This window comes from Physeter macrocephalus, chromosome 2, assembly GCF_002837175.3.
Source record: "Physeter macrocephalus isolate SW-GA chromosome 2, ASM283717v5, whole genome shotgun sequence".
In the NCBI taxonomy this organism is placed as follows: Eukaryota; Metazoa; Chordata; class Mammalia; order Artiodactyla; family Physeteridae; genus Physeter; species Physeter macrocephalus.
In genome coordinates, this window is record NC_041215.1 from 135,889,086 (window position 1) to 135,914,849 (window position 25,764).

At 55.6% G+C, this 25,764-nt stretch overlaps 1 protein-coding gene across 2 annotated transcripts in view; it reads left to right on the forward strand.

Moving 5' to 3' along the window:
- The first annotated feature begins 1,121 nt into the window (after positions 1–1,121).
- The window catches only part of RAMP1 (receptor activity modifying protein 1), a 44,840-nt gene continuing 20,197 nt past the window's right edge, over positions 1,122–25,764 (forward strand). Inside the window, exons 1-4 of one of the 2 annotated variants that reach the window (XM_028482986.2) lie at positions 1,122–1,205; positions 17,928–18,066; positions 18,579–18,696; positions 22,358–22,498. In XM_028482986.2, the coding sequence (XP_028338787.1) occupies positions 1,154–1,205; positions 17,928–18,066; positions 18,579–18,696; positions 22,358–22,429 (381 nt within the window). In that variant the 5' untranslated portion in view covers positions 1,122–1,153 and the 3' untranslated portion in view covers positions 22,430–22,498. Of the gene's footprint in view, positions 1,206–17,927; positions 18,067–18,578; positions 18,697–22,357; positions 22,499–25,764 lie in introns of those variants that run through there. The other variant, XM_028482985.2, reaches the window with a different exon arrangement.

Below are 25,764 nucleotides of genomic sequence, written 5' to 3' on the forward strand. Positions count from 1 at the left end.
GGGAAGTGTTGAGTCAGCCATGGGCTGACCACAGAATCCTGCACTAGGCGCTCTGCTACGTGTATGAAGCTTCAGCCGCAGAGATGTGAGTTGCTCTCTGGGTAGTGATTCTTCCTCCTCCCTAGGGCAGTGGCTGATTCCTTAGCATGAGCATAAGTTTACTCAGTTGCTCAGAGTTCTTGGAATAGTTGGTTACAAGAAGGAACCAATGCAAGGTGAATTCCAGCCACCAGAAGAGCTTAGAGAGCCCAGGTCAGCTCAGCTGTGCTGGGCTGATGCCTCCCAGGTCAGGTCTGAGCAAAAGCAAGCTGTGGAAGTCTTCGCTTCCTCAGGCTTCCCGGGGCTCTCATGTGTCACCCTAGGGAGCCCTTCTCTTTTTACACAAGTCAGAGTCTGAACGAGGCCTTCCCAGCCTCCTCTGCCTCTCACCACCCATTCTAGGCAGCAAGTCCGCCTGGGCCACCTTTCTGTCCCCCTAAAGAGCCCTCTTCCCTCCAGCCCCAGGACCTTCGTGCACCTCCTCCCCTGCGCCCGCACCCTGTTCCTCATCTTGTCTTTACAGTTCCTCATTGGACCTATGGGTCCTTTTTTGGTTACTCTTGAGTCTCCCCAGGCCCCGGGACTGGTTTTGTCCTCTCAGGATCCCCAGTGCCTGCACCTTGGGAGAGGTGGATGGGCAAGGGTGGCCTTGGCCTTTTGCAAAGCAGACCCCCGAGGTAGGAGTGGGCGGTTGTAAGCCAGGGAGAGGAGGAGGGACGGTGCCCGCGTTGACATGGAGATGCCCTCTCTGGAAGAGGCGCCCTAGTTAAACAAGTGTCTGTTTGTCAAACACTTCAGGAGCGCCCCCCGGAGCCCGAGTGTGCGCTCGCCCGGGAAGGGTCCCGGCCCCGCGCTCGCTCCGCGCTCGCAGGGCTACTTGCCGAGGGCCGGGTCGCCTCGCGGGTTCAGCCTCTGCCCCGGCGCCCCGCCGGCAGGTGCTGGCCAGCCCGGCTCCCCCGCTGTTGGCCCTCCCTCTGGGTCCCGGCGCCCCCATCCCCGGCGGGCCGCACTGCCGCCGCCTCCCGCCCGCTGCGCTCCCGCCCCCGCCCCCGGCGCGCCGCCCGGCGGGCTCAGTCCTCGGCGGGGCGCGCGGCGGGCGGACTCGGCTGCGGACATGGCCCGGGGCCTGCGCGGCCTCCCGCGGCGCGGCCTCTGGCTGCTCCTGGGTGAGTAGGGCGGGGGTCCCGGCCACCCCGGCTCCGGCTCGGCACGGGGCCGCGGGCGGCGCCTCCCTCGGGGGAAGGGGCGGCTTCGGAGGCGTCGCGGGGGGAGGGGGCGCTTCCCCCACCCACCCCGGCCCCACGGGAGCTCTCGGCTCAGGAGAAAACAGCGGCCGCGCGGCCCCCCTTCCCGCACCTCTGCTCCCGGCTCTGCGCTGCGGGTGCGGCCGTTTCAGCGTTTCGGAATCAGACCACGGGCCGTTTACCTAGAAAGTTAGTTAAAACTGAAAATCTGACTCTGTCACAGCCAGCAGTTGCTGATTTGCCAGTAAGCCTCCTTTGCAGATGCTCTTTGTCCTCTTCGGGGACATCTCCACAGCTTGTTGTTGTTGTTTGTTGTTGACTTGTCATTTCTGGCTAATAGAAGTTCAAAGAGGGACCCTTGGTGGGGGGCGGGACACGCTCGGCTTTCTGTTTTGAGAGACTGTAGATGGAAACCCAGTGGTGACAGGAACCTGCACCAGCCTTAGCAAAATTTCACGAGAAATTGTCATCTTCACTTCCCTGTCCGCAATGTTTTCACACAGTGCTAAGCAAACTTCCTAAACTGCTTTAACTGCTGGACTCATTTCGTGTATTTAGTTAGTTACCTTTTAATAAAAACTAAATAGGTCTTTTAAAGTGAAAGAATCCAGTGGCCCTGGGAAACCTGTGTCCTGGCTGCCGAACAGATGATGCTGGTCTGAAGCACCTGCTGCGAGGTGCCCCTCGGTGAAGGGGTGACACCACACTGCTTTGTAGCTGCTGGAGAAGCAGCTTGGGGCCGTGGGGCTTGTCTGGGACGAGAGGGGCTGCAATTCCAATCTCCCTATTCGCACACCTCGCCAAGGAGTGTTGGATCTGCCTAAAACCCTTAGTATCTGCTTCAGTGGAGTGTAATCTGAAAGCTGATCTTGCCACTTAAGTGTTCTGGCTGAAGCTATGTGAAAAGCCCAGTCTTATAATAATATTATTCTCTTCTTTCGCATTGGGATCTATGGGCTTGATGTGGAACTTACTGTTTTAGTTTCCCAAGAAATGAACATTTCTGTTTTAGCAAGTTAGAGAGCCGGGTTGGCTCATTTCTTAAACATAAATAAACAAATAAATGTTCTTTGCTGCTGTCAGAAACTACACCCTCTAAAGCTTGTATAAATAAAACACTATTTCACGGTCACATATAAAGACCTTCCTTGTTTACCAAGAAAATAATACATGTTCTGGTGGAAGTTCAAAATCCTAGAATCTTAACATTATTCTGAGAGGTCTGGCAAATGTTATTTATATCTTGGAAAAAGAAACACAGCTTTATGAGGTTATCCGTTAATTAGCGTCATTAGAGCCCAGCGGTAATTAGAAGAATTACAGGAGCATACAGTTTTCTTCCAAAGTGGTGACGTGAGCTAGATCTTGGTGATGAAGATTTTGCTACCCAGAAAAGCAAGGTGGCATTTCTTGTTTTTCATCAATCAGAAAAGAAGGGCATCTCCAGAGGACCCAGAGTTAGTCTATGATGACTTCATTATAAGCTCCTGTTTTTATGAGTCCACCTTTACTCAGGAGGGCTGGCTGACACTGTCCTCTGTGAACTCATCTGTCATCTGTCCTGGGAAACATGCACCTTCCCTGGCATGCTGGGGCGGTTGGGGGTTTCCTTGCAAGGCTGCTATATTTATTGAAATATGTGACTCTGTATAAATGCAAGTATAACTGTTTGGAACCGACCAGGGCATCACAGGAAATGCAGTCGATGTGACTACTGCAGATTACTGTGCTGTTTTACGTCTGGAGGCGGTTCTAATCCTGGAGTACAAATCGGAAGGATTCTTTTTGCTAATCGACCTGGTGTGTTTGTTTATTACCCTCTCTATTCTATTTAGGTGCAGGGAGAAGTTTCTGGGTTTTGTCTTCCTTCCACAGGTGCATGCCAGTCGGTGTGTGTAGTGTCAGTCCCAGGCCAGGGCTGTTGAGAGATGTTTATGCCCTCGCTGGAAGTGGTGGTAGCCACACGTCAAGGAAATGTTGTAGGTGGAGTCCTTACTTAAGGCAAATAGCTAGTTCGGAAAGTCTGTTCCTCCTGATTTTTTTCTCCCAGAATGAAGCAGTTTCACAGCTTCTACTCAGAAGTGCTGTCTGGCAGAGTGTGCGATGTGGGCGCCCCACGTGGTGTGAATTCCAGTGAAGATGCTGAGCTGCCGACCGTGCAGCCCCGCAGGTTTGGCCACCAGCGTCCACTCCTTCGGGCACAGAGCCCGTCTTTCCCGAGGCCCACCTGGCACGGAGGGCTCCCCACTCTGTGGGCCCTGGCCCCAGCCCGCCCCCCAGGATCATCTCAGGGGGGAACACGGGACCCGGGCTGAACAACCCGTCTTCTCCTGGAGCCTCCTGACTCTCTGCTCTCGGCTGGATGCGAGTGCCGGGCGCCAGATCCCGTCCCAGGAACCTCGGGGGCCTGGGAGTAGGGCGCCTGTCCAAGCTGACAGAGGCAGACAAGACCTCTCCTGATTGAGCCTGACTGAGCCTAGATTGAGCCCCGAGAGGTGAACTTTTCAATCCTGTAACCCCATCACATCTGAGCCAGGCGTGTCCCTTGCAGAACAGTGCCTGATACGTGGCAGAGGCTCACGGGGCTCTGAGAAGGGCACACGCCTGAGGGCTGTGGGATCCCTGCCCAAGAGCCTCTTGCTCTGCTGGGGACTCCGGGAAGACCCGAGGAGGAGACGCTGCAGCCTTAGGAGGGGTGATGGGGAGATGGGGCGGCTGCTATGGCCTTAGCACCTACCCTGGCCCTGTGCCCGCCCGCCCCTGCTCTTCACTTTCTTCCTGGCAAATGGAGAAAAACACGATGCTGATGGGGCTCTGTCCTGTCCCCAGGCCCCAGCCACCGTGCCTGATACGTGGCAGAGGCTCACGGGGCTCTGAGAAGGGCACACGCCTGAGGGCTGTGGGATCCCTGCCCAAGAGCCTCTTGCTCTGCTGGGGACTCCGGGAAGACCCGAGGAGGAGACGCTGCAGCCTTAGGAGGGGTGATGGGGAGATGGGGCGGCTGCTATGGCCTTAGCACCTACCCTGGCCCTGTGCCCGCCCGCCCCTGCTCTTCACTTTCTTCCTGGCAAATGGAGAAAAACACGATGCTGATGGGGCTCTGTCCTGTCCCCAGGCCCCAGCCACCAGAGCCCTCCACAAACACACACACACACACACACACACACACCCCACACACACAACACACACGGAGCCCCTACAGGGATGTCCTTGGCACCAGCCCTCCCTGCTCCAGGATGGATGACCTTGGGTCTGGGTAACATTTCTAGAGAATGCGTTTGTTCTTAGCGAGGAGGGTTATGTCAACACAGAGGCAAGAGGAGGCTCCCAACCTAAACAAGAACTTATTCTTTGTAACATAATGACAGTATTGTTGTCGGTGGAGAAAAAAGTTTTTTCCCTAAGATTGTTTTATTTTAGTGTTTTCTAAGACATCGCTTCAGTCATCATTCAAAACACAGACTGTAAGCAGCTTCATCCGAGCAGGATCCACTGCCAAGTCTGGGCAGGGGAGCAGGGGACCCCGTGGGCCCGAGCGTCGCATCACAGCCAAGCCGTTCTTATTTATTCCTCATTAGGCCTCACAGTGTCCCCTTCATTTCCCTCCACGACTGCGCCCGCCCTCCCGGGTGCGGTTCCCACGGTCGGTTCTGTGGGACCAGAGACCTGGCCCGCATCTCTGTGCCCTCCACGGCCAAGCCGGGCAGTGCCCATCCTGCTACCCGGGGCTCTGCACCCCGACACCCGACAGGCTCTCCAGGAAGGGTTCTCCTGAGCCAGACCTCACCTGGCAGGCCCAAAGGCAGCAATTTACCCAGCGAATGACTGAATGATAACGCCTGCCTTACTGTCACAGACTCAGGCCGGTTGTCGGCTGGAATGAAAGCAGTTCATGTATCACACAGCAAACCCGTGTTACGGGGGAAGAGGCCTGAAAGGCGTAGTCAGGTAACAGAAACTTGGTGACACTGACACCCCAGGTTGGTGCTCTCTGCATGTGCCTTTATTGTCTCCAGAAGATTCCAGGGTCCACTTGCGAGAGGAAGGATGGCTGCGGGCTGGGTGGAGGAGCAGAGAAGGGCGCACCCGGGAAGCACTAATTTCCCCTGGTAACTTCTACCTGGTACAGAACACAAGTGGGCCCCAGGGTGTCAGGCCTGGAAGGGGCTTCTAGTAGGTAGAAGCCAGGGGTGCCGCTACACAGCCTACTGCTGGGGGCTGCCCGCTGCAGCCCCACGCGAAGAAGGGTCCGGCACAAAACGCCCGTGGTGCCAAGGCTGAGAAGCCGCGCTCCCGTTGAGCCACGTATGCGGAGGGTGCCATCTCTGCCGAAAGAAGTAAGCCGCGGGCGGCGGGACCCCTGATCTCAAGCCCCAGGGAGTCGGGAAGAGCGCTCCAGGGCACAAGAACAGTTATGCAAAGGCCTTGGTTCCTGGAACTTTCCAGAAGCCTTTGTGATGGAAGCTTGAGGGGAAGAGGGCTTTGAGCCAAGCTACAGGAGGACCCGATCCTCTGGGCCAAGGGGAGCAGTTCAGATTTCACTGCAAGGGCAACGGGCAGACCTGGAGGATATTAAACGCGGTGACGAGATGGAACAAATGGTTTCGAGAGCGCTGGGCGGGGGCTGGGTGGGGCCTGGAGGTGGGAGACAGGGCGAGGGAAGGTGGGGCTGAGCTGGAAGGAGTGGAGAGGCTCCAGAGGGTTCCACAGGTGGACAGAGGCTCAGGCGTGGGAAGGGAGGAAGCAGCGAGGAATGCAGAACAGCTGGGCACCTAGCAGGCAGAGGCCAGAGCGCTGGAGCATCACAGCTGAGGCTTCCAGGAAATCCTGGGGCCCCCGGTTAAATTCAGTGTCAGTGAAGCGACAGATTGTTTTAGTGTGAGTGTCTCAAGCAATAATTGGGACATACTTATACTAAAAAGAACTCGTTTACCTGCCATTCAAGTTTAACTGGGCGTCCCGTAGTTTTATTTGCTAAAGCTGGCGGCCCTATCCACAGCAGCCACGTTGGGTGACACGTCCCCTTGGACACTCAGGGATGGTGGCAAGTAGGCAGGTGTGTGCAGGGCACAGAAGAAGTGTGGCTGGGAGAGACGTCTGGGGCGGCATCCGTGTCAAGATGGTGTGAGAGCCTCGGATAGAAGGGGTGTTCCCGGGGGTGTGGATTCAGGTGGGGCGCAGGCTCCCGATGGCGGCCGAGGAGAGGCCGAGACAGAGGCGGGGGAAGGCAGTTGGCGGGGGCGAGTGTGGAAGAGGTGACAGCCAGTGCAGCCTGGAGAGGGTCAGGGCCTCTGAGAGGGTGCAGAGAGGGCTCACCCAGAGTGCGTGCCTACTGAGGGTTTCCTCCAGCGAGCCGGGGTTTTAGACATGCAGATCTTTGATTCATCTGGAATTCTGCTGCTTTTCTAGCTAAATGGCTCTTGGGATTTGAATGGCGATTGCCCTCAAGTGTTGATTGATCTGGGAGGATTTTAACAAGACCACCTGTTCAGGAAGCAGCAGTCTGTCCTCCACCCCACCCACAGGATTCCTTTTCTCCTGCAGGTTACTTCTTCAATTTCTAGAAATCTTGTGGTTTTTGGCTGCTGCTATGACTGGGATATCTCCCCCAGTTTATCTTCTATCTGGTCGTTGCTGGAACATAAGCTCCTTTTTTGTGCATTTGTTTTACGCTTGGCCGTCCTTGTGCACGTGGTTTCTAACGGTGCCAGCTTCTTGTTTTGTTTTCGTTCTTCTCCCCCTTGGCTTTTTCAGATCGATCATCAGATCATCTGTAAGGAAGGGTGATCGCCTCCTCCCCAGGCTGACACTCTTGGTTCCCTGCTCCAGCTGGGTTGGAGGGTGACTCTCTGCTGAGCAGGGGGTGTGGCCGCAGCTGCCTTCCTTCATTCCTGGCTGAGGGCAACAGTGCCTCAAACCTTCAGTCTTTCTCCTTTGGGCAAGATGCTTTTTAAATTTTATTTTATCTTTGCTAGGGACGGGGAGGGGAAGGGATAGAGAATGAGTCTTCTTTCCATGTGTGAAATACTCTTTTATGATGTTAAGGAAGAATCATTTCTTCCTTGGCAGCATGCAGAGCTCTGAATTCCCTCCTTGAGGGGCGGGCTGCTGGCACTGGTGAAATGGGGCCCCAGGTGGAGAGGGGGTTCGCCAGTGTGAATCTTCCTGCATTTCTGGGATGAATGGAGTGTTCCTTGGGTCCCTGTGCTTCTTTCAGCAGACTTGGGAGTCTGTTGCCCACTGCTTATTCTGAGTTACGCTTTGCTATTCCTAAGTGAGATTGCTCTGCACTTTCTTTGGTGGGCTTTATTAGCAGCACTGGGGTTTCTTCCCAAAAGAGGTGTGTGAACGTTCATTCTTTCTGTCTGCGTCAGGGCAGTTGGGCTGATATGAATGATCAGCTCCTCCAGGACCTGAAGGATCTTCATTTTCACTTGCAAGACCATCGAGTGGGGCCCTGTTTGGCAGGGAAGATAACTGAGAACGTTTCCTGTGTCTTTCGTGGGTCTTCGTCCTCTTGGGTTTCCTTTTTTTTTTTTTTCTTTTTTTTTTTGTGGTACGCGGGCCTCTCACTGTTGTGGCCCCTCCCGTTGCGGAGCACAGGCTCCGGACGCGCAGGCGCAGCGGCCACGGCTCACGGGCCCAGCCACCCCGCGGCACGTGGGATCCTCCCGGACCGGGACACGAACCCGCGTCCCCCGCATCGGCAGGCGGACTCCCAACCGCTGCGCCACCAGGGAAGCCGCCTATTTCTTATAGTGATGATGTTTCACATTTTCCTGTGAACTTGTCCATTTTATCCAATATATCATTAATATAGGTATCTTATTTTTCTATTTCCCACTGTATCTGTGGACATAGGTTTGCCATTTCTGGTCCAGTTTTGTGAATTGGCATTTTCCTGTCATCTCTCCATCAGAAGAGACAGTGATTTATCTCTGTTATTAGACCCCTCCCCCACCCCCAGAAGAACCAGTTCATTTCCCTTGAATGCCAAATCCATTTGGTTTTGTTCTGTCTTTTTCAGGAATGAAACTTGTTCTTTGGCATCATGGCTGCAGCCCCTGAATTTCTTTCTGTCTTGTGCCCGTTGCTAATATTTTCTTGATTTTCTGTCTTTGTGGGTTTTACATCTTCTTAAAATATGACTTATTCGGAAGCAAGTTTTTAACAATCCCAGTGACTCAGCCGTTTGGTTTCTCCCCCGACAGAGTCTGCGGTTCAGGGAGCGGTTGTGGACCACCACCACGGCTTAGTGTGCCTGAAGGCATCCTTCCGGGCCTTGCAGAATTTCCCTTTTGTAAAAGGCCCCTAAACCCACAAGAAGAGGGTGGAGTTTTGTTTGTTTGTTTGTTTGTTTGTTTTCTGGCCGTGCTGAGCAGCTTGCAGGATCCTAGTTCCCCGACCAGGGATCGAACCCCGGGCCCTCAGCAGTGCAAGCACCGAGTCCTAACCACTGGACCGCCAGGGAATTTCCGAGTGTGGAGTTTTTTATGTGTTGATTCTAGTCATCATCTTAAACTACATTACTTACGTATCCTTACTTATTGTAGTCCCCCAGCTGTGTCAGGGCTGTGAGAGCTGTGTTCCAACCGCACGCTGCTTCTCTGATTCAGTTTTCTGTCGCTGAGTTCCTGCACGTTCTGTGCCACTGGGACAGTGGGGAATTCACACACCTAATCCCTGCCAGTCACATCCACGTGAGGAGTTCTTATAGCATAACCTTCTGTGTCCTCTTTATTGTTTTAATTTTCTTTTTTTACTTTTAATTGTGGTAGAATCCATGTAAAATTTACCACGTGGTAAAGATGGTACAGTTCTGTGGCACTGAGGCTATTCACATTGTCCTGCAATCACTGTCACCATCCACCTCCAGAACTTTTACATCTTCCCAAAATGTTACTCTACCCATGAAGCACTAACTCCCCATCCCTTTCCCCCAGCCCCTGGCAACCACCTTTCTACTTTCTGTCTCTTTGATTCTGACTACTGGAAGGACCTCACGTAAAGATGGTACAGTTCTGTGGCACTGAGGCTATTCACATTGTCCTGCAATCACTGTCACCATCCACCTCCAGAACTTTTACATCTTCCCAAAATGTTACTCTACCCATGAAGCACTAACTCCCCATCCCTTTCCCCCAGCCCCTGGCAACCACCTTTCTACTTTCTGTCTCTTTGATTCTGACTACTGGAAGGACCTCACGTGAATTGGAATCATACAGTCTTTGTCTTTTTGTGACCGGCTTATTTCGCTTAGCATCATGTCTTCAAGGTTCATGCATGCTATGGCATGTGTCACAGTTTCCTTCTTCGTTAAGGCTGAATAATGTTCCCTCCTATGTATGTACCCCATTTTGTTTATCCATTCATCTACCGATGACACCTGGATTGCGTCCACCTTCTGGCTATTGTGAATAACGCTGCTATGAACACAGGTGTGCAAGTATCTCTTAGAGACCCTGTTTTCAATTTTCTTGAGTAAATACCCAGAAGTGGAATTGCTGGACCATATGGTGGTTCTATGTTTACTATTTTGAGGAACTGCTATACTGTGTTCCACAGTAACTGCCCCATTTTACAGTCCCACCAACAGTGCGCAAGGGTTCCGATTTCTCCACATCCTCACCAGCACTTGTTCTTTCCTGGTTTTTTGATGGTAGCTGTCCTGATGGGTGTGGGATGCCCTTTTATTTCTTTCCAGGTGGAATTTAACTTTGTCAGGGGTGATACTGCGCTTTATTATGTTTTGGTCTTCCATTTGTCTGACTCCACTGCCCGCCTTTTGGATGTTCTTCTGCATCACTTCGGTGCTTGATCTGATTGAGCATCGTGTTTTCTCGTGGATTCAGGGGACACACTGACAGGTCCTCCCACATCCAGCACAGAGCAGGCACTTCAAGGAGGGGAGGGAGGAGGAGAGGCAGCATCCCTGGGCCAGAGCAAGGGGACGGTGGGTCTGCAGGCTGACCGCAAGGATCAAGATCAGGTGACACTCAGGAGAATCTTCTAGGTGAGGGCTTCGTTGGAGCAAGTTGCCGCTTGAGGGGGAAACGGAAGGGCCCCTGGGCCGGGAGGAGGGGACTCTTCCTCCTCTCCCTCAGCCCTTGACTGGCTGCTCAGAGGGCGGCGAGGGCGGGAATTCCTCTTTTCAGGCGTGGAGAGCATCCTGGGACGGGGCGAGCTGGACCAGCTGACCTCCTGCAGAGAGAGGGCGTCAGATGGAACAGAGACGGGAGAGGAAGAGCTCAGGGGAAGCCGAGGGGCCTCCGCTCTAGAGCAAGTTCAGTGTGACGGAGCGTGGCAGTGGGGAGACGCCCAGGGGCCACGTGGGGAATGCTGGAGGGACCACGGCATCCACTCGGGCTGGCACAGGGGCCCTCCGGCCCACCAACGATGGAGCGTGGTGACCGATGGAGCCGGTTCGGGAGAACCCGACTCACGGGCGGCAGGAATGGGCACTCGGGTGGGCTGGGGAGCTCCTCCCTTGGGCCCCAGGCTCTCCATCCTCTGGAGAGGTCGTCTCCAGGCTCTCTTGGCCCAGCACCTGTCGGTGAGGTCGCTGGGATGTGCTTCTCCAGTCGCTGTGCAGCGATTCATCTGCGTGTCAGAAAATCATGCAAAGATAGACTCCCTTAACAAGAGAGACGTTGAAATTAGTTTCTAAAATCATGAAAATCCTTTTGCTTTCCTCTGAGGGCACCACGTGTTCCTTAAGGACACCAGTGATTTTAGTGGGAGCAACGGGCTTGAGTCGGCTGTACCTGCTCGGGTAGAAAGTGCTGGTCCCCTGGGACTAGGAGGACCCGGTGCCGGGAGGAGAGGCAGCTCGGCCATTGGCTCTTGGCTTGACCTCGTGTTCTTTGGGGCACCTGCACGCGGCCAGGCATCCATCTCATAGGACTCCCACCTCTCCGGTGAGACCCCTCCAGGCCGCTCATGGGGAGGTGGCCCTGGGGAAGCCAACCTGCAGAGGTGACTTGGTTCGAGGCTCTCAAAGCCTCAGCGGACATCGATCATCTATAGCCTTTGGGGCTGCTTTCAGGGTCTCTGGCATTGAGGTGGCCGCCCTCACCATCTCTCCCTCGTGGTCTGAGATGAGCATGCCAGGGGTTGCACCCCAGCTCCACCACTCCTGGGCTGTGTGACTCTGAGCAGGTTACCTAACCTCTCAGGGCCCCTCTGTCCCCATGTGTAAAATGAGAGAATAATACCTGCCCTGTTGGCTGCTTGCAAGGATTAAATAAGCTAATGCCCGCAGAGGGCTTAGGAGAGGAGCTGGCCACGTGAGCTGCAGCTGTCACCACCTTCCATGGGGCTTTCCCAGCATGTGATAGTGGGAGGGGAAGTAGCAGGCCTTTTGCAACTGATGTGTAATCGATCTAGAGCCTGATCTGCATTCTATCCATTTATACCAACTTGCTTCCAAAGAGAATACAGACAGTGGCTCTTGATAGACACACAGGCGCCTTAAGGCACCAAAATATGACCTGGTATCACATTACGCAGTCCCCAAAACCCTCCAGAAGGGGATGAAATCAACAGAGTATTTAAGCAGCGAGGAGAGAGAAGCATCTCACAAGATGCTGGATGAGGACAGGTTGAGGCCCAAACCACTCTGCGCTTTCTAGAAGCCAGAACAGACCGGGAAAGTTAAGAGAGCTGTCCCTGGCCAGGAGTGCGGTGTGCCCCAGCACATCTGTTCCTTCAGTGAGCGTGCCGTCAGCCACAAGCCTGCTGAGGGCCGGCGCTGGGTGTGCAGGAGACGCGGTCTCCGAGGCCCCGCGGTGGCTAACCAAGGGTTAGAAGACGGCGCAATGCACGGTCAGAGAGGGCTCTGTGCTGAGCAGGGCAGAGGAGGTGATGGTTCACTGGGCCTTGAGGGTTGAGTAGGAGTTTTTACTGGACACACAGAGTTCCTGTTTTTTCATTTTGTCGTTTGGGTTTTTGTTTTCTTTTTCCCGAGTAGACTGAGAAAGGCTGAAGGTAGCGTGTTCAAACCAAGTTCTGTTTACATCATCCTCCGGGGCATTCAGTGACAGGCCAGGCACGTAGCTGCCTGGGCGTTTGGCTCCCAAGTGGCTGTGCCCAGGAGAGTCCTGGGAGCGGGGCTTTTCCCCCTGCTGGCCCTAGCTGGGTGAGCAAAAAGTGGTTCAGCAAGGACATGCCGAGCAAGGATTTTTCCGATAGCTATTGGGAAAAGGTCTGGACAGAATACAGAGAGAATATTTTAGAAATTATACTTTTAACCTGTGGAAAATGTAGAAAAGCATAAAGCAGAAAATAAAGATCATCTGTAATTTCACCACTCAGAGATAACCCACTCTTGACATTCCCTTCGGATTTATTGTTTTTATTGAGGTATAATTGACCTAGAATAAACTGAATATGTTTAAAGTGTATCATTTGGAAGGTTCTGGCATAGGTATACACCCACGTGGACTCAAGACCGGGAGCATGTATATCCGTCACCTCCAGAAGTGTCCCATGCCTTTGTCCCCTCCCCCTCCTGCCCCCTCCCATCACCCCTGCTGGGCCCTGGGGTCAGGCCGGCACTTCCTGTAAGTCACTAAGGGCCACTCAGTTTGCAAATCCACAGGGAGGGCCGCTCGTCTTGAGGCGGGGTTGATTCTGTGAACACGTCTTCTGGAAGCCAGGCCTGTTTGCCCACCTGGTGTGGGATGTTCCCATTTCACAGAGAAAGAAACTGTGGCCGAGAGGTGGCGAGGCCTCCTCTGGGCCTGGCCTGGGGGTGGGGGTGGGCAGTGTGCTGGGGGCCCTGGAGGCTCACGGGCTCTGAATTCAGCCCCGAGCCGGTCACTCTGACGAGCAGGCCCCCCAGCAGGTGCCCTTTTCCCTCGGCTCACCTCCCGCCGGTCACCCCAGCTCTGGGAGGACTGTGTGAGTCCGCGGCGCCATCTCTGCAAACGTGGCGTGGGATGAGTGACAGCAGGATGGGCCCGTCCTGCAGACGCGCAGCCACAGGCCAAGGGCGCAGGCGTGAAATGAGACCTGTCAGGTCCTCGCTGCTGGGCCCTCATCCCTCGTTAGAAAACCCAGATGCCCCAGAGCCCCGAGGTCGCCCGCGGGGAGCCTGCCGCCCCATCTTTCTGGCCCCAGGCACATGGCCGTAGGGATCTCACTGCCATTTCTCCTCCCGTCAGGGACATTTTCCAGCTGTTTCTCTAGGCGCCCCCAGGCTCACCGAACTGAAGGATGCAGACGCCAGGGAAAGTCCGGCCTCGACTCGCTGCTGTCTGCCCGGCAGCCTCGCACTCGGCCTTCTGAAGACATGAGTTATGAATGATTAAATTTGCAGTCACACAGGATTGGAACCCATCTGGCCGCAAACAGCTGGTTTGAAAACTTTGGGCAATTTTATTCAGTGTTAAAACCATAACGTTTCCTCTCTTTCCAGTGAAAGAAACCACATCGGGCTCTTTTTTTTTTTTTTTTAAATCTAAGTGTCATTCTCCTCTACTTAAAAAATGAAACCGGTTTCCAGATTCACGCAAACAGCTTGCCCAGCCTCATGCCAGTTGTAGGAACGACGGCAATGAGAACAGCCAGGCTCTGGGCTCCCCCAGGGCAGGAGAGCAAAGGGCAGCGGGGAAGGGGCGTCTGTTTCCCAGGAGCAGAGGTCCCGCCCTCGGGAGACAGTGGCTCACAGAGAGGCAGGAGCTGCCGCCCAGGGCCCAGCCCAGAGCCAGGCCGGGTCAAGGCCACAGGACAGGCCCTGCAGCCAGCCCAGGGCAGGGCGGCGCACAGACAGTGCGGGCTAGAGTGTGACCACGGAGGCCGAAGAGCGGGGTGGCCGCTCAGGGCCGGAGCCGCCGGGCGGGGGCAGGTGGCTGCTGGATGGGTGCAGCCCAGAGGAGGGGGCAGCAGGAGGAGGCCGACCCGAGCGTCAGGGAGGGACCCCCTCACAGGGGGGACTGTGGCCTGAGGACACGACCCTCGGAGCCCATTCCAACCGGGCCCTCGGCCTCTGGCCCTCCACCCACCCCCCCCCGCACTAACTCTGGGGCTTCCCTGACCTTCCAGGGACTCGGGAGCCACCCAGCACCCCTAGATCACATCCCTCCGGCGCTCACATCAGCCCGTGGCCTTCTGTCGCCAGCACCCAGCGCCCTGAGATGCGCGTCCATCTTCGCTCGCCGTAAACCAGCCCTTGCAGGGCAGGAGGGGAGCCCGCCGCGCTTCCTGACGCCCCCGGGACAGCCCGAGGCACCGTGCTTCACTCCCACGCAGGATGTCCACTGATAAACTGGGCGTCACCATCTGGTTCACTTGACAAATATTAACATGCAGAGCCGCGGGGTACCAGGGAGGACGTCCGCGTGAGTCAGAAAGAGCGGGCGAGGAGAGGACAGCAAGGCGGTCCTGAGAAAAGAAAGAACCGCCGCCGCCCTGAGCAAGGCACTAGAGGCAGAGGTCGGGGGTGGGGTGCTGAGACCTTAGCGGGGAGGACGGGCGACGTTTGAGCCTGAGCTTTGCCAGGAAGGGCGGTCCAGGTGGGGAGCGCAGAGCGGATGCCACGAGCAGTGAGGGCCGGGGACACACGGAGGGGCGACCGACCTTCAGAACGAGGCTGCAGCCCCTCCCGTGAGTCCGCGTCTAAGCCTCCCGGAGCTACCTGCGACCCCTGGCGCCTCCTGTCCACGCAGGTGGGCTTTCTCGGGGAGTCTTGAGAGGGCAGGGGTGGGGAGCAGCCCCTTCCCCACGGCTGGCCCTCGGGTGCACGTGCCGTGCCGCGGGGACCCTGAGGGGGCCACACCCGGGCTGCTGGGAAGCGCGTGAACTCGGGGGCGTTCAGAGGCTCCCGCGTCTCCCTCCCCGGCCCCCTGAGCGCCCCGGGAGCCCCACTCCTGCACACCCAGCCGGGCGCGCCTGCCCAGGGTGTCGAGGGCGGGTCAGCCCTGCGCCGCCCGCCCCCCGTCCTCTCCTGGGGGCTCCTCCGAAGGGCTTTCCCTCTTGCCAGCCCCTCACCTAACCCCGTTCCCCCCATTACTCCCAGCTTCTCGAGCTAAAAACCCCGGGGGTCCTCCCCATCTGGCCGGCTTCCCGGCACCGGCCTGCCTGTGCGGACCTGGGGGCAGGGGGACCCTCCAGGCGGCGGGTGCAGGAGCAGGCCCCTCGGTGCGCAGGCAGGTGCAGCCCGAGCTGCTTGCGGCTCCTGCCGCTGGCCTCACCGCCACTTCCACGCGCCGCGGCTTCCCTGCCTTTGGGGTCTCATTTGTAATTAACCGCAGAGTTGTACTTTTACTGCTATGAAATGTCACTTTGTTAGCTTGGCCCCCCTGCCGAGACGTGTCCAGCCTGGAGTCTGTCACTTAAATTAGGTAAATGGGCTCGTTAGCCTCCCACCCCGTCACATGTCGGGGGTCGTCACGGGGATCCTGGAGAGGCGCGTGGAGCCGCCGCCATCGCGTCCCCCGGGAGAGCAGAGAGGCCTCGCCGTGGCTCCCTCCGACGACAGCCCTCCCCAGCCCCAAGTCCGACCCTGCCGGGACACGGCGTGCTTGTCACTGGCCACCAGTCCCCGCCGTGCTGAGAACCGGGCTGCGGGGAGGGGACGGCTCTTGCGCGCTTTGGCCCGGCTTCCAGGGGCACAGGCTCTGGCAGGAGGTGCGTGCCCTGCAGAGGCTCCGGGGTCCCCGCCAGCTCCCTGGCCTCAGACTCCCGGCGGGGCAGGGACAGAGCATGCTGCTCCTGCCTGCGAGGGGCCCCTGTGCCCGGCCTGCCCTCCCGGCCCCCAGGGGCAGCCTGCCCTTCACTTCTGTTTAAGGCCGCCCGTCGGCCGTTACCTGTAACCAGCACCGCTGTCCACCTGCTCCCCTCCCAAGTCCGCAGGCTTCCTCTGAGAGCCCGTCCTCCCCTCTGCCCCGGCCGGGCCTTCAGCTTCCCGTTCGGCTCTCCGTCCCGCCCACCGTGGGCCGTCAGAGCCCCGTCTGTGGTGTGTGAACTCCTTCATCTACCCTGCTGTCCGCCTGCCCAGCCGCTCAGCCATCCACCCACCCACCCGTCCCCCCGCCTCGCCCCCCCACGCAGTAACTCTTGAGCCCCAGGGTCGCACACTAGAATGGCTCTTCCCAGCCCCCTGCCGGCACCACCTCTCTGGCCACGCCCCACCTTCCTCGCCTACCCCCTCCCCGAGCGAGGTCTGCAGCAGAGGACAGGTCAGGCCTTCTGCCCCACTTCCTGCTTCCGGCCTGGTCCCGAGCCTCGCGGTCTGGGAGTTGGCTGGGTGCAGGCCCCGAAGGAGGCAAGGCTGGTTCAGTCTAGTCTACACCGCTTCCAGTGCTCGGCCCTTGGGCCTGCTTCTGAGCCCGGCATCCCCAGCTCCCATCTGTAAGTCGATGATCACCACGGGACCCCACCTCAGGGTAGTCGTAAAGAGCTTACAGCAGCGCCCGAATATTGTAGGGACTGGAGTACCAGCATGTCTGCATTTTACTCTGGGAAGACAGAGGCAGAGGGGGAGGAGTCCGAGGGGCCAGGGGCTCCCGCCTGAGCGCACACCCCTACCAGGCCTGAGCGCCTCAAGAGGCAGCTTGCCCTCCACCCATGTCCCCAAGTCCAAGAATTCCCAGCGCAGCCCCTCCCTCCAGGGATTTGGAAGGGCCTGCCGGTGGGGCGGGGCGGGTGGGTGCCTGCAGGCAGGGGACGCAGCATGGCCTGGGGGGTGGGTGGGTGCCGGCAGGCAGAGCCCAAGCAGGGAATGCAAGGACCCCGACCCCACCCCAAAGAGCGGCAAGAAGGTGGACAGTGGACGTTCAGCCTGAAGAGGGGAGGGGGAGGAGGCCTGGCAGGGGGAGGACCCAGTGGAGAAGCTTCCTCACCTGCCTGGCATCCATGGAAGCCAGTCTTGGGCTTGGGGGAAATGAGTGAATTTTGCTTTGTGCAGGGCACTGCTTGACCATTTGTAGTTTCTGACTGTACCTTCATCAAGGCGGGAGGGTAGAAACATTTCACGTGACCCTTTGTCTGCTTGGTGGTTTCTAACTGGTGAACATCCAGACACAGAGGATGTGAGCTCGGAGCTGGGTGCTGCAGCCCAGCCCACACGTGCCGGAGGAAGAGGGGCGGGCGGCGGTCTCCAGGACCCTGTGCCGCTGGCCCTCCCGGGGGCGGGCTGATTCCTCCTCCTCCCTCACGGGCAGAGGCCCGGTGGCCTCGCGGGTGATGAACCAGGGTCCGGTCCCAGCAAGCTGTTCTCGCGGCCGCAGTTTCCATGTCTGTGACGTGCAGGCCTCGGGAACCATGTCGGGAGCGGTGTGAGCACGAGACAGTATGTGAGAGTCAGACCCTGTGCCCCGGACAAGAGGAAGTGCGGTCCCCACTCTGTCGCCGTCGCCCAGGGAGACATCGTCATCAGACCCGCTATTAGCAGGCAGGGCCTTTGCTGGGCCCCGAAACAACTGATGACGAAATGATGCAGTTGGAGCCTAGACGCCCCCTCCAGGGATCACGGGGACCCCAGGGCATCCTGGTGGCCTCAGTCAGACGGGGCTTCCCGGCGGGCCCTGGGCTGGGAGCCCCGATGGATGTGGGCTGTGGACAGAAGAGTCCCTGACCCGCGGCGGGGGCAGGCGGGCCCGGCGACGCCGGAGGGTGACAGTCGTCTGGGGGCTGTCGTTGCAGTGAGCCACCTCTTCATGGCCACCGCCTGCCAGGACGCCACCTTCAGCACCCTCCTCCACGAGCTCTGCCTCGCCCAGTTCCAGGTGGACATGGAGGCCGTCGGGAGGCCGCTGTGGTGCGACTGGGGCAAGACCATCGGGTGAGTCCGCGTCCCCGGCGTGTGGGGCGTGGCGGGGGGCGGGGGCCGGTGAGAGGGTTTCCCTCAAGGCCACGGTTGCGGTTCTTCACCGAAGTCCAGGGTGTGGATGCGCCTCGGGCCGGGCCCCGGGCGAGGGTGAAGGAGGGCGCCCCTGCCAGGTGAGCGTGGACGGTGGCGTGGAGGAGGCCCGAGCGCGGCGACCTGGGGTCACGGTGGGCGGCGGGCGCCAGCGTGGCAGGCGGCGGAGGGTTCCGTTTGGACCTTGTCCGGTCTGGGAGGCCGGTAGCCAGGAGCAAGGCCTAGCGGCCAGGCCGAGTCCCTGTGACAGGAGCCCCCGAGGGCAGGGCTGTACCCGCAGCTTCCCTCCATCCCCGTGGTCCGGCCAGGGCTGTCTTGCCTGCCTGCTCGGGGCTCGGAGCTTCCTGGAACCATGGGCGGCCCAGCTCGAGCTGAGCGCCTTCCCCTTCCTGACGCGGTCCTTCTGCCAAGACGCCCTTCTTCCTGCCCCGCAGGGCTCATCCCTGGCCCCTCGGCCGCTCAGCGGGGTCAGCATCTCTCCCCGCCCAGGCCGGTCCCCTCCGTCTTCTGGAGCAAGATCAGAACTTGGTGTGTCTGCAGTCGCCATCCCAGGTTGTGTTTCTGCTTCAGCGTTCAGGGCCGGGGGGCATCTGAGGGCTCCGGTGGGCGAGTAAAGGCAAGAGAAATACCCTCCAGATGCCGAGATCACAGGTGGGCGGCCGACCCCGCCAGGCGAGCAGGGTCGGTCCGCAGAGTGCCTGCGGGTTTCCAGCCTGGGCTCCGATGTCCTCCGTACAAAGACCTGCACCTCGGTTTACAACACAGCGCAGGACACACGGGAGCTGGGCGCAGGGATGCTTGCTTCCTGCCCGTGCAATTAACATGGAACCCGCACGGCCCTCCAGGGTCTGAGCAGAGGCTGAGCGGCACCCGGGCCAGGTGGGGTCTCCTCACCCTCCTCCTTCTCCGCTGCCTCTTCCCAGACTTCAGGGTCTCCTTTTCTGAGCTGAGAAGTCAATCATGAGTTAGAAATCAAAGGTGGGGGGGGCAGGATGTTAAAAATCAGCAGAGCCTGTTCTTTAGGCTAATTGGCTTTCTGCCTCCACTGAGTGATTTGTGTTTAAATTAAAGAGTGCACATTATTATGATGCAGAGAAGACACCACGAGGGTCCCTGGGGAACAAGGTTCCCCGCCCCCGCCCCCGCAACCCCAGCTCTGTGCAAGCGATTTGTGTAGACAGATTCCAAACAGGTGGCCTCGCAGAAGAGGTAACGCGATTGGCAAGTGACGTTCTGAACGAAGCAGTGGTGACATGTTTCTAGAAACGAAGCCACCGCAGACGGTTTCCGACTCTGCTTAGAGTGCAAACAGGAGTAATTATCACCCGGGCCCCAGAGTTTGCCGTCATCTGAGCTGAGCCGTGTGGTGATACAGCTGAAAATAGAAGCCGGGGGTGGAGGTGAGGTTGTTAGGAAATTTCTTTATGTAAAAAGAAAATCTAGATAATTGTGGGAGGAGGAAGCAAAAGTCCTCATAAGAGCATCTCAGCAAATCAGCTGGGGCCAGCCAGCCCCGGGGTCTGTGGTCAGCAGAATAACAGCCCCCAGAGATGACCACATCCTAATCCTGGAACCTGGGAATATGTGACGTTACATGGTGAAGGGGAGGTGAATTGCAGACGGAACTAAGGTTGCTAACCAGGTGACCCTGAGATGGGGGGAGTATATGGATTATCTGGGTGGGTCCAACGCCATCACAAGGGTCCTTAAATTGTCCCAGCTTTGGCAGTTACAGCACCTTCAAATTGGCTTTTCTGTTCTTTTGACACCCGCCCCCCCACCCCGCATTCTTTTGGGGGCAGTTCCTTACTTTCTGGCACCATGAGATTCTCCAAGCTCATTTTGTGCATTTTCTGCCCCAGCCCTGGAATCAGCCATTTTCCCAAGGAGCCCCGGTTCCTTTGATTAAAGAAAGATGCTCAGAGCCAAGATAAACATACACATGTATTCCTACCAGGGATTTAGATGTGACTTCTGAGACCACCCAAGCGCAAGAAGAAAAATAACATGGGAGAACCCCCCTTTAACCTTGGTGTAGGGAAAAGCTATATATAACGAGATTTATTTCAAGGAACTGGCTTACGATCATGGGTGTGCCAAGTTCAGATCTGTAGAGCAGGCCGAGGCTGGAGACTCTTGGGCGGAGCCAAGGCTGCAGCCTTGAGGCAGAATTTCTTAATTTGCTCTTAAGGCCTCTCAACTGGAGGCTGAAGCCCACCCACATGATCAGGGAGGATCTCTCTACTTAAAGCCAACTAGTTGTAGAGGTGAACCACATCCCAGAACTGCCCCAGCAACACCTAGGTGGGTGTTTGGTTGAGTAACTGGGAACTAAAGCCTGGGCAGGTTGATGCAGAGAGCTGCCCATCACACTGGGGCTCTGAGTCAGAGCTGTCCTCAAAGGTAGCTTCCGAGAAGTGTCATTTCCCCCCACCGCATTTCTCCATCCTTTCCACTCCATTCCCACCCACTCCCTGTGGGTACCAGTCTCATTAGCTTCCGGTTCTTCCTTCTTGTATTCCTTTGTACAAATGGGCAGGTGGACATATTTTGTTTCTTATATCCTCTTCTTTCTTACATGAAGTATTGGGTTGGCCAAAAAGTGCCTTCGGTTTTTAAGTAAAAATAAAAGCCACATTTTTCATTTTCACCAAGAACGTTATTGAACAACGTATTCACCCTTTTGTTCCACTACCTTCTGCCATTTTTCAGGCAACTTCACAATCCCATCTTCCCAAAACTTTTTATCTTTTTGAGCAAAGAACTGTTCCAGGGGCCTTTTACAGTCTTCCAGGGAATTGACATTGTTTTCCATTGAGAGAATTTTGTAAAGACTGAAATAAATGGAAATCTGAAGGTGCAATGTCTGGTGAATACGGTGGATGAATCAGAACTTCCCAGCCAAGCTGTAACAGCGTTTGCCTGGTCATCAAAGAAACATGAGATCTTGCCTTATCCTGATGGAAGATTATGCGTTTTCTGTTGACTAATTCTGGACGCTTTTCGTCGAGTGCTGCTTTCAGCTGGTCTAATTGGGAGCAGTACTTGTTGGAATTAATCGTGTGGTTTTCCAGAAGGAGCTCATAATAGCGGGCTCCCTTCCAATCCCACCATATACACAGCATCACCTTCTTCGGATGAAGACTGGCCTCTGGTGAGGTTGGCGGTGGTTCATTTCACTTGCCCCACGATCTCTTCCGTTCCACATTATTGTACAGTATCCACTTTTCATCGCCCATCACAATTTGTTTTAAAAACAACGTTTTCGTTACATTTAAGCAGAGAATCACATGCGGAAATACAGTCAAGAAGGTTTTTTTTCCGCTTAACTTATGTGGAACCCAAACATCAAAGCGATGAACATAACCAAGCTGGTGCAAATGATTTTCAACGCTTGATTTGGATATTTCAAGTATGTTGGCTCTCTCCTGCGTGGTGTAACGTTGATTGTTCTCAGTTAATGTTTCAGTTTGATCGCTATCAACTTCAGTTGGTCTACCCGACCGTGAAGCATTGTCCGGTGAGAAACCTCCAGCACGAAACTTCGCAAACCACTTTTGACACGTTCGATCAGTCACGGCACCTTCTCCATACACTGCACAAATCTTTTTGTGCGTTTCAGTTGCATTTTTACCTTTCTTTCCGAAAATGTTGCTTTTTTCTTCCATCTTCAGTATTAAAATGGCTACACAAAAATTCACCAATTTGACGTCTTTTTTTAAATGCACGCTGATATGACAGCTGTCACATACAATCTAACAAAATTGTTTCCAATGAGGTTAAAGACAACTAAGTGCTACTAGAGCCGTCTTACGGAAAAAAACTGAAAGAACCTTTTGGCCAACCTAATATACTATACTGTACTACAGATATTCCTATACTATACTATTCCATAGATTGTCTTATACTATACTGTACTGTACTATAGATAGTCTTTTACTACAGATATTCTTATACTACACTATGCTATCAATACTCTTATGCTGTACTATACCATAATATAGATATTCTTATACTATACTATAGATATCTTTATACCATACTGTATGATAATATACTATAGATATTCTCATACTATACTATACTATAGATATTCTTATACTACACTGGAGATATTCTTTTTGCACTTGGGGTTTTCTTTTTTCACTGAGCAGTATATCCTGGAAATCAGTCCTTATCAGTGCACAGAGAATGTTCCCATTCATTTTTACAGCTGGATAATACTCCACCATGCATAGTGTTTCCATCGCTTTCCTGTGAAGAGGCATTTGGGTTTTCCCAGTAGTTTCCAATTTCACATAGTGCTGAAGCGAATGACCTTGTGCAGATGCGTTTTCGTATTGTCGGAGCCGTATCTTCAGGGCCAACGGTAAGAGCGCGCGTGGTTTCCTTAAGTACTGCCCATTGCTCTCCTGAGGGTGCGCCGGTTTGCACCCCGCCAGCAGTGGAGGACCCGTTTCCCCAAGCCTCGCCAGCAGACTGTCACCATACGTTGAATGTTCCCCGTTGGATGAATGAGAACTGGTGTCTGAGTGGAGTGTTAATTTGCAGTCTCCAGTTACAAGCGAATCTGAACATCTTTCCTACGTTTAACGGCCTCCCTCAAATCTTTTTTGTGAGTTGTTTGTTCATGTCTTTTCCCATTTTCTATCAAGACCGTTTCTGGTCCTTTTTAAAGAGTTCTTTATAAGTCAGAACAGAGAGTAGCCCTTCGTGTGTGATACATGTTAGCTATTTTCTCCTAGTTTGTTAGCTGTCGTTCGACTTGTTTTCAGCATTTTTGGTGCCGCATAATATCTTTTTAAAGTAGTCACTTGCGAGTTGATCTTTTATCACCTCTGGATCTGAGTCATAGTTGGAAAGCCTTTCCCTATACCGAGATTCAAGAGGAATCCACCCATGTTTTCTTCTCGAGCTCATGTATGGTTTCAGTGGCAACGTCTAAACCCCTGGTCTACCTGGAGTTACTTGTGGTTTGCGGTGTGAACTCTGAAGCAACTTTTGTCTTCTTCCAGATGAGCTTCCCAGTTGTCCTGTTTATTAGTGAACCCATCTTTGCCCCCAGTGATTTGAGAGGCCACTTCGTCCTTTACTAAGTTTCCCTGTGCATTTTGCTCATACTTTTATAAATGGTCCCTTTTCAAGCCTTCCCCGTATTACATCTACAGCATTAATTTCGTTAATGTTGCATCTACAGCATTAATTTCTCCTTCAGAACCATCAGTGGGTGCTCCCTGCCTACTGAATGCGTACTTAGGTGTCACTTCCCTCAGTCCAAGAAAAGAGTTTATTATTATAGCTCACGCTTACTGAGCACTTACTTTGAGCTGGGCGTCGTGCTAAGCCCTGAACATTCACTGTCTCGTTGAAGTAGGCTGCGACTCGGGAAGAGGCAGAACTGTGGTAATTCCCACTGTACCTGCCCAGGGTCACAGCTAGTAAGGAAGGTCTCCTTGAGTCAAAGTGCCAGCTCTTGACACTCCCCAAGGGCACGAGGTGGCCGCTTCCTGAATCTCAGGGGAGAGCGTGGGGATGCTCTTTCTATAAGTGTGGCTCCCCGGGAGGTGGATGCTGGCCTTCAGTGGCCATCTCTGCCCCCGCCAACATCCAGTGGGCCTGGTGAAGTTCATTTGCATTGGATAATGATGCCGAAAGCTTGGCCTCTGTGCACAGGTGCCAAATAGAATCTCGGAGACAGAGTTTTGGGTGAAGTAGAAAAGAATAGCTTTATTGCTGTGCCAGGCAGAGGGGGACACGGCAGGCTCCTGCCCTCAAAAACTGTGTGTCCCAACCCGGGAGGATTTGGTGAGGAGTTTTATAGCAATAGTTCAAGGGTGGGGTTGCTGGTAAGATTAGGGTGTGCGCAGGGCCTGCGCCTTCAATCTGGTCTCCCGGTAATCTCTTGATGAGCTTCTCTGGTTCCTTTAACCTGGCCTCAGTTGGTCTTCTCTGGAATGAAGAATGCCAACATCTTCCATTTGTTGGGTTTTAGTTCTGTAAGGAGCTCAAGGATACTATGTGTGTCCCCTGAGGCGGAACCAGGACCCTGCCCCAAGGCTGCACTATTGTTTCCTGCCTGCTCCTCCCTTGTCTCTACGTCCCCTCCCTTCCCTGATTAGCAACTGTTCCAATCTGCCCTCTGGAACTCGGGGAAGGTCATCGGGGCTGGAGTCCATTCCCTACAAACAAGAAACGGGGGACACAGAAAGGCTTCCGTGCCCAGGAGCCCCACAGGGTCCTGCTCGGTTTCAACACCAAGCCTGGTGCTCGAGCCAAGGGCAGACTCTCCAGGGTCTCCTGGAACGGTGGAGGTGTGGGGGGTCTTGGGGGTGGACAAACTTGTCCAAAGGATTGGGCGGAAGGAGAAAAGAAGAGGGGCCCAGAGAGAAGGCTAGGCGTAGTGAGGGTGTGAGCAGGAGGGCCATCACCATGGCCAGAGCGCAGTGTCCAGCGGGAGAGCAGGGACCCGAGGTGGGGACCAGCAGGCAGAGAGCCGCACAGCCGGCTGGCGCAGGGAGCTCTCCTGGGGCCGGAGGGCTACAAGCCAGGTGGGCGTCTGGCAAAGGGCACGGAGTTGGGAAGGACCCCTGTCCACGCCCAGTGCAGCCGAGGCCTGTGGGCGAGGCAAAGGCCACAGCCCAGCAAGCAGCGCTGGGCAGTTGTTGGGGTCTGGGGTTCAGGGCCAGGCTGCAGCCGAGGGTGGGAAGCCCCTAAAGCAAGCGCGCCTGGGGCCAGCGCCGCCTGAGGTCCAGGCGGCTCTGATCTGGCAGAGGGAAACTTCTGGGCTCTCCCCAAATCAGAAAAGACTCCAGTTCAAAACAGCTGCGAGTCAGAGGAGATCACCTTCGCACTAAGTGACACAGACCAACGCGAGCCAGACAGCCTTCCACAGGACGCACGCTCCAGACGCCTGGGCATAAAGTCCACCGTGGGTGCTTGGGGCCTCTGCCCCTGCTGGCCGGCTCTCAGCGGTGCTGTGCATGGCTGCGCACGGATGGGAATTTCTCGAGGGAAAGCAAAGGGCCGATGACTTGTTCTAACAAGAGGACGGTGGACATTCTTGAGTGACCTGCCCTGGCATGTGGGCCTGCTTCGTTTTTGCGTTTCAAGGTTTGTAACAGTTAGAGCTCACCCTGGGACCATAGCTGCGCGGCGAGGTTCTGTGTTTGAGCCAATGCAGGCACCTCTCTCCAGCAGCCCTGGACCGGGACCCCTGGCTCCTCCGTGGTGAGCACGGCTCGGGGGTTACTCCTGAGTCCTTCCGTGTTTGAGGATGCTTTGGGGGGCCGCAGATTCCGCAGGTGTCTGACCCATCCCCACTCTGGGTCCCTGCAGGGCCAGTGAGCCCAGCAGGGCAGGCTCCCCACTGTGCGCCAGGCCAAGTCCACCATGTCCCAGAGGTCAGCTCGTTAAAGTGCAGCCCTGGTTCGCTAATGGAAATTTAACATGATTTAACGTATTAGCTGGGCACGTAATCTAATCGGGGAAGCTGAAGAGGACGTGGGGAAATGTGTCATCCTAGACTCTCATTTACAGAGAACTTCCTGTTGGTGTTGTTTGGGGAGGGAGGGGAATCCGGAACGTGCAGAGCTCCACCAGGAAAGGGCTGGTTTTAAAGTG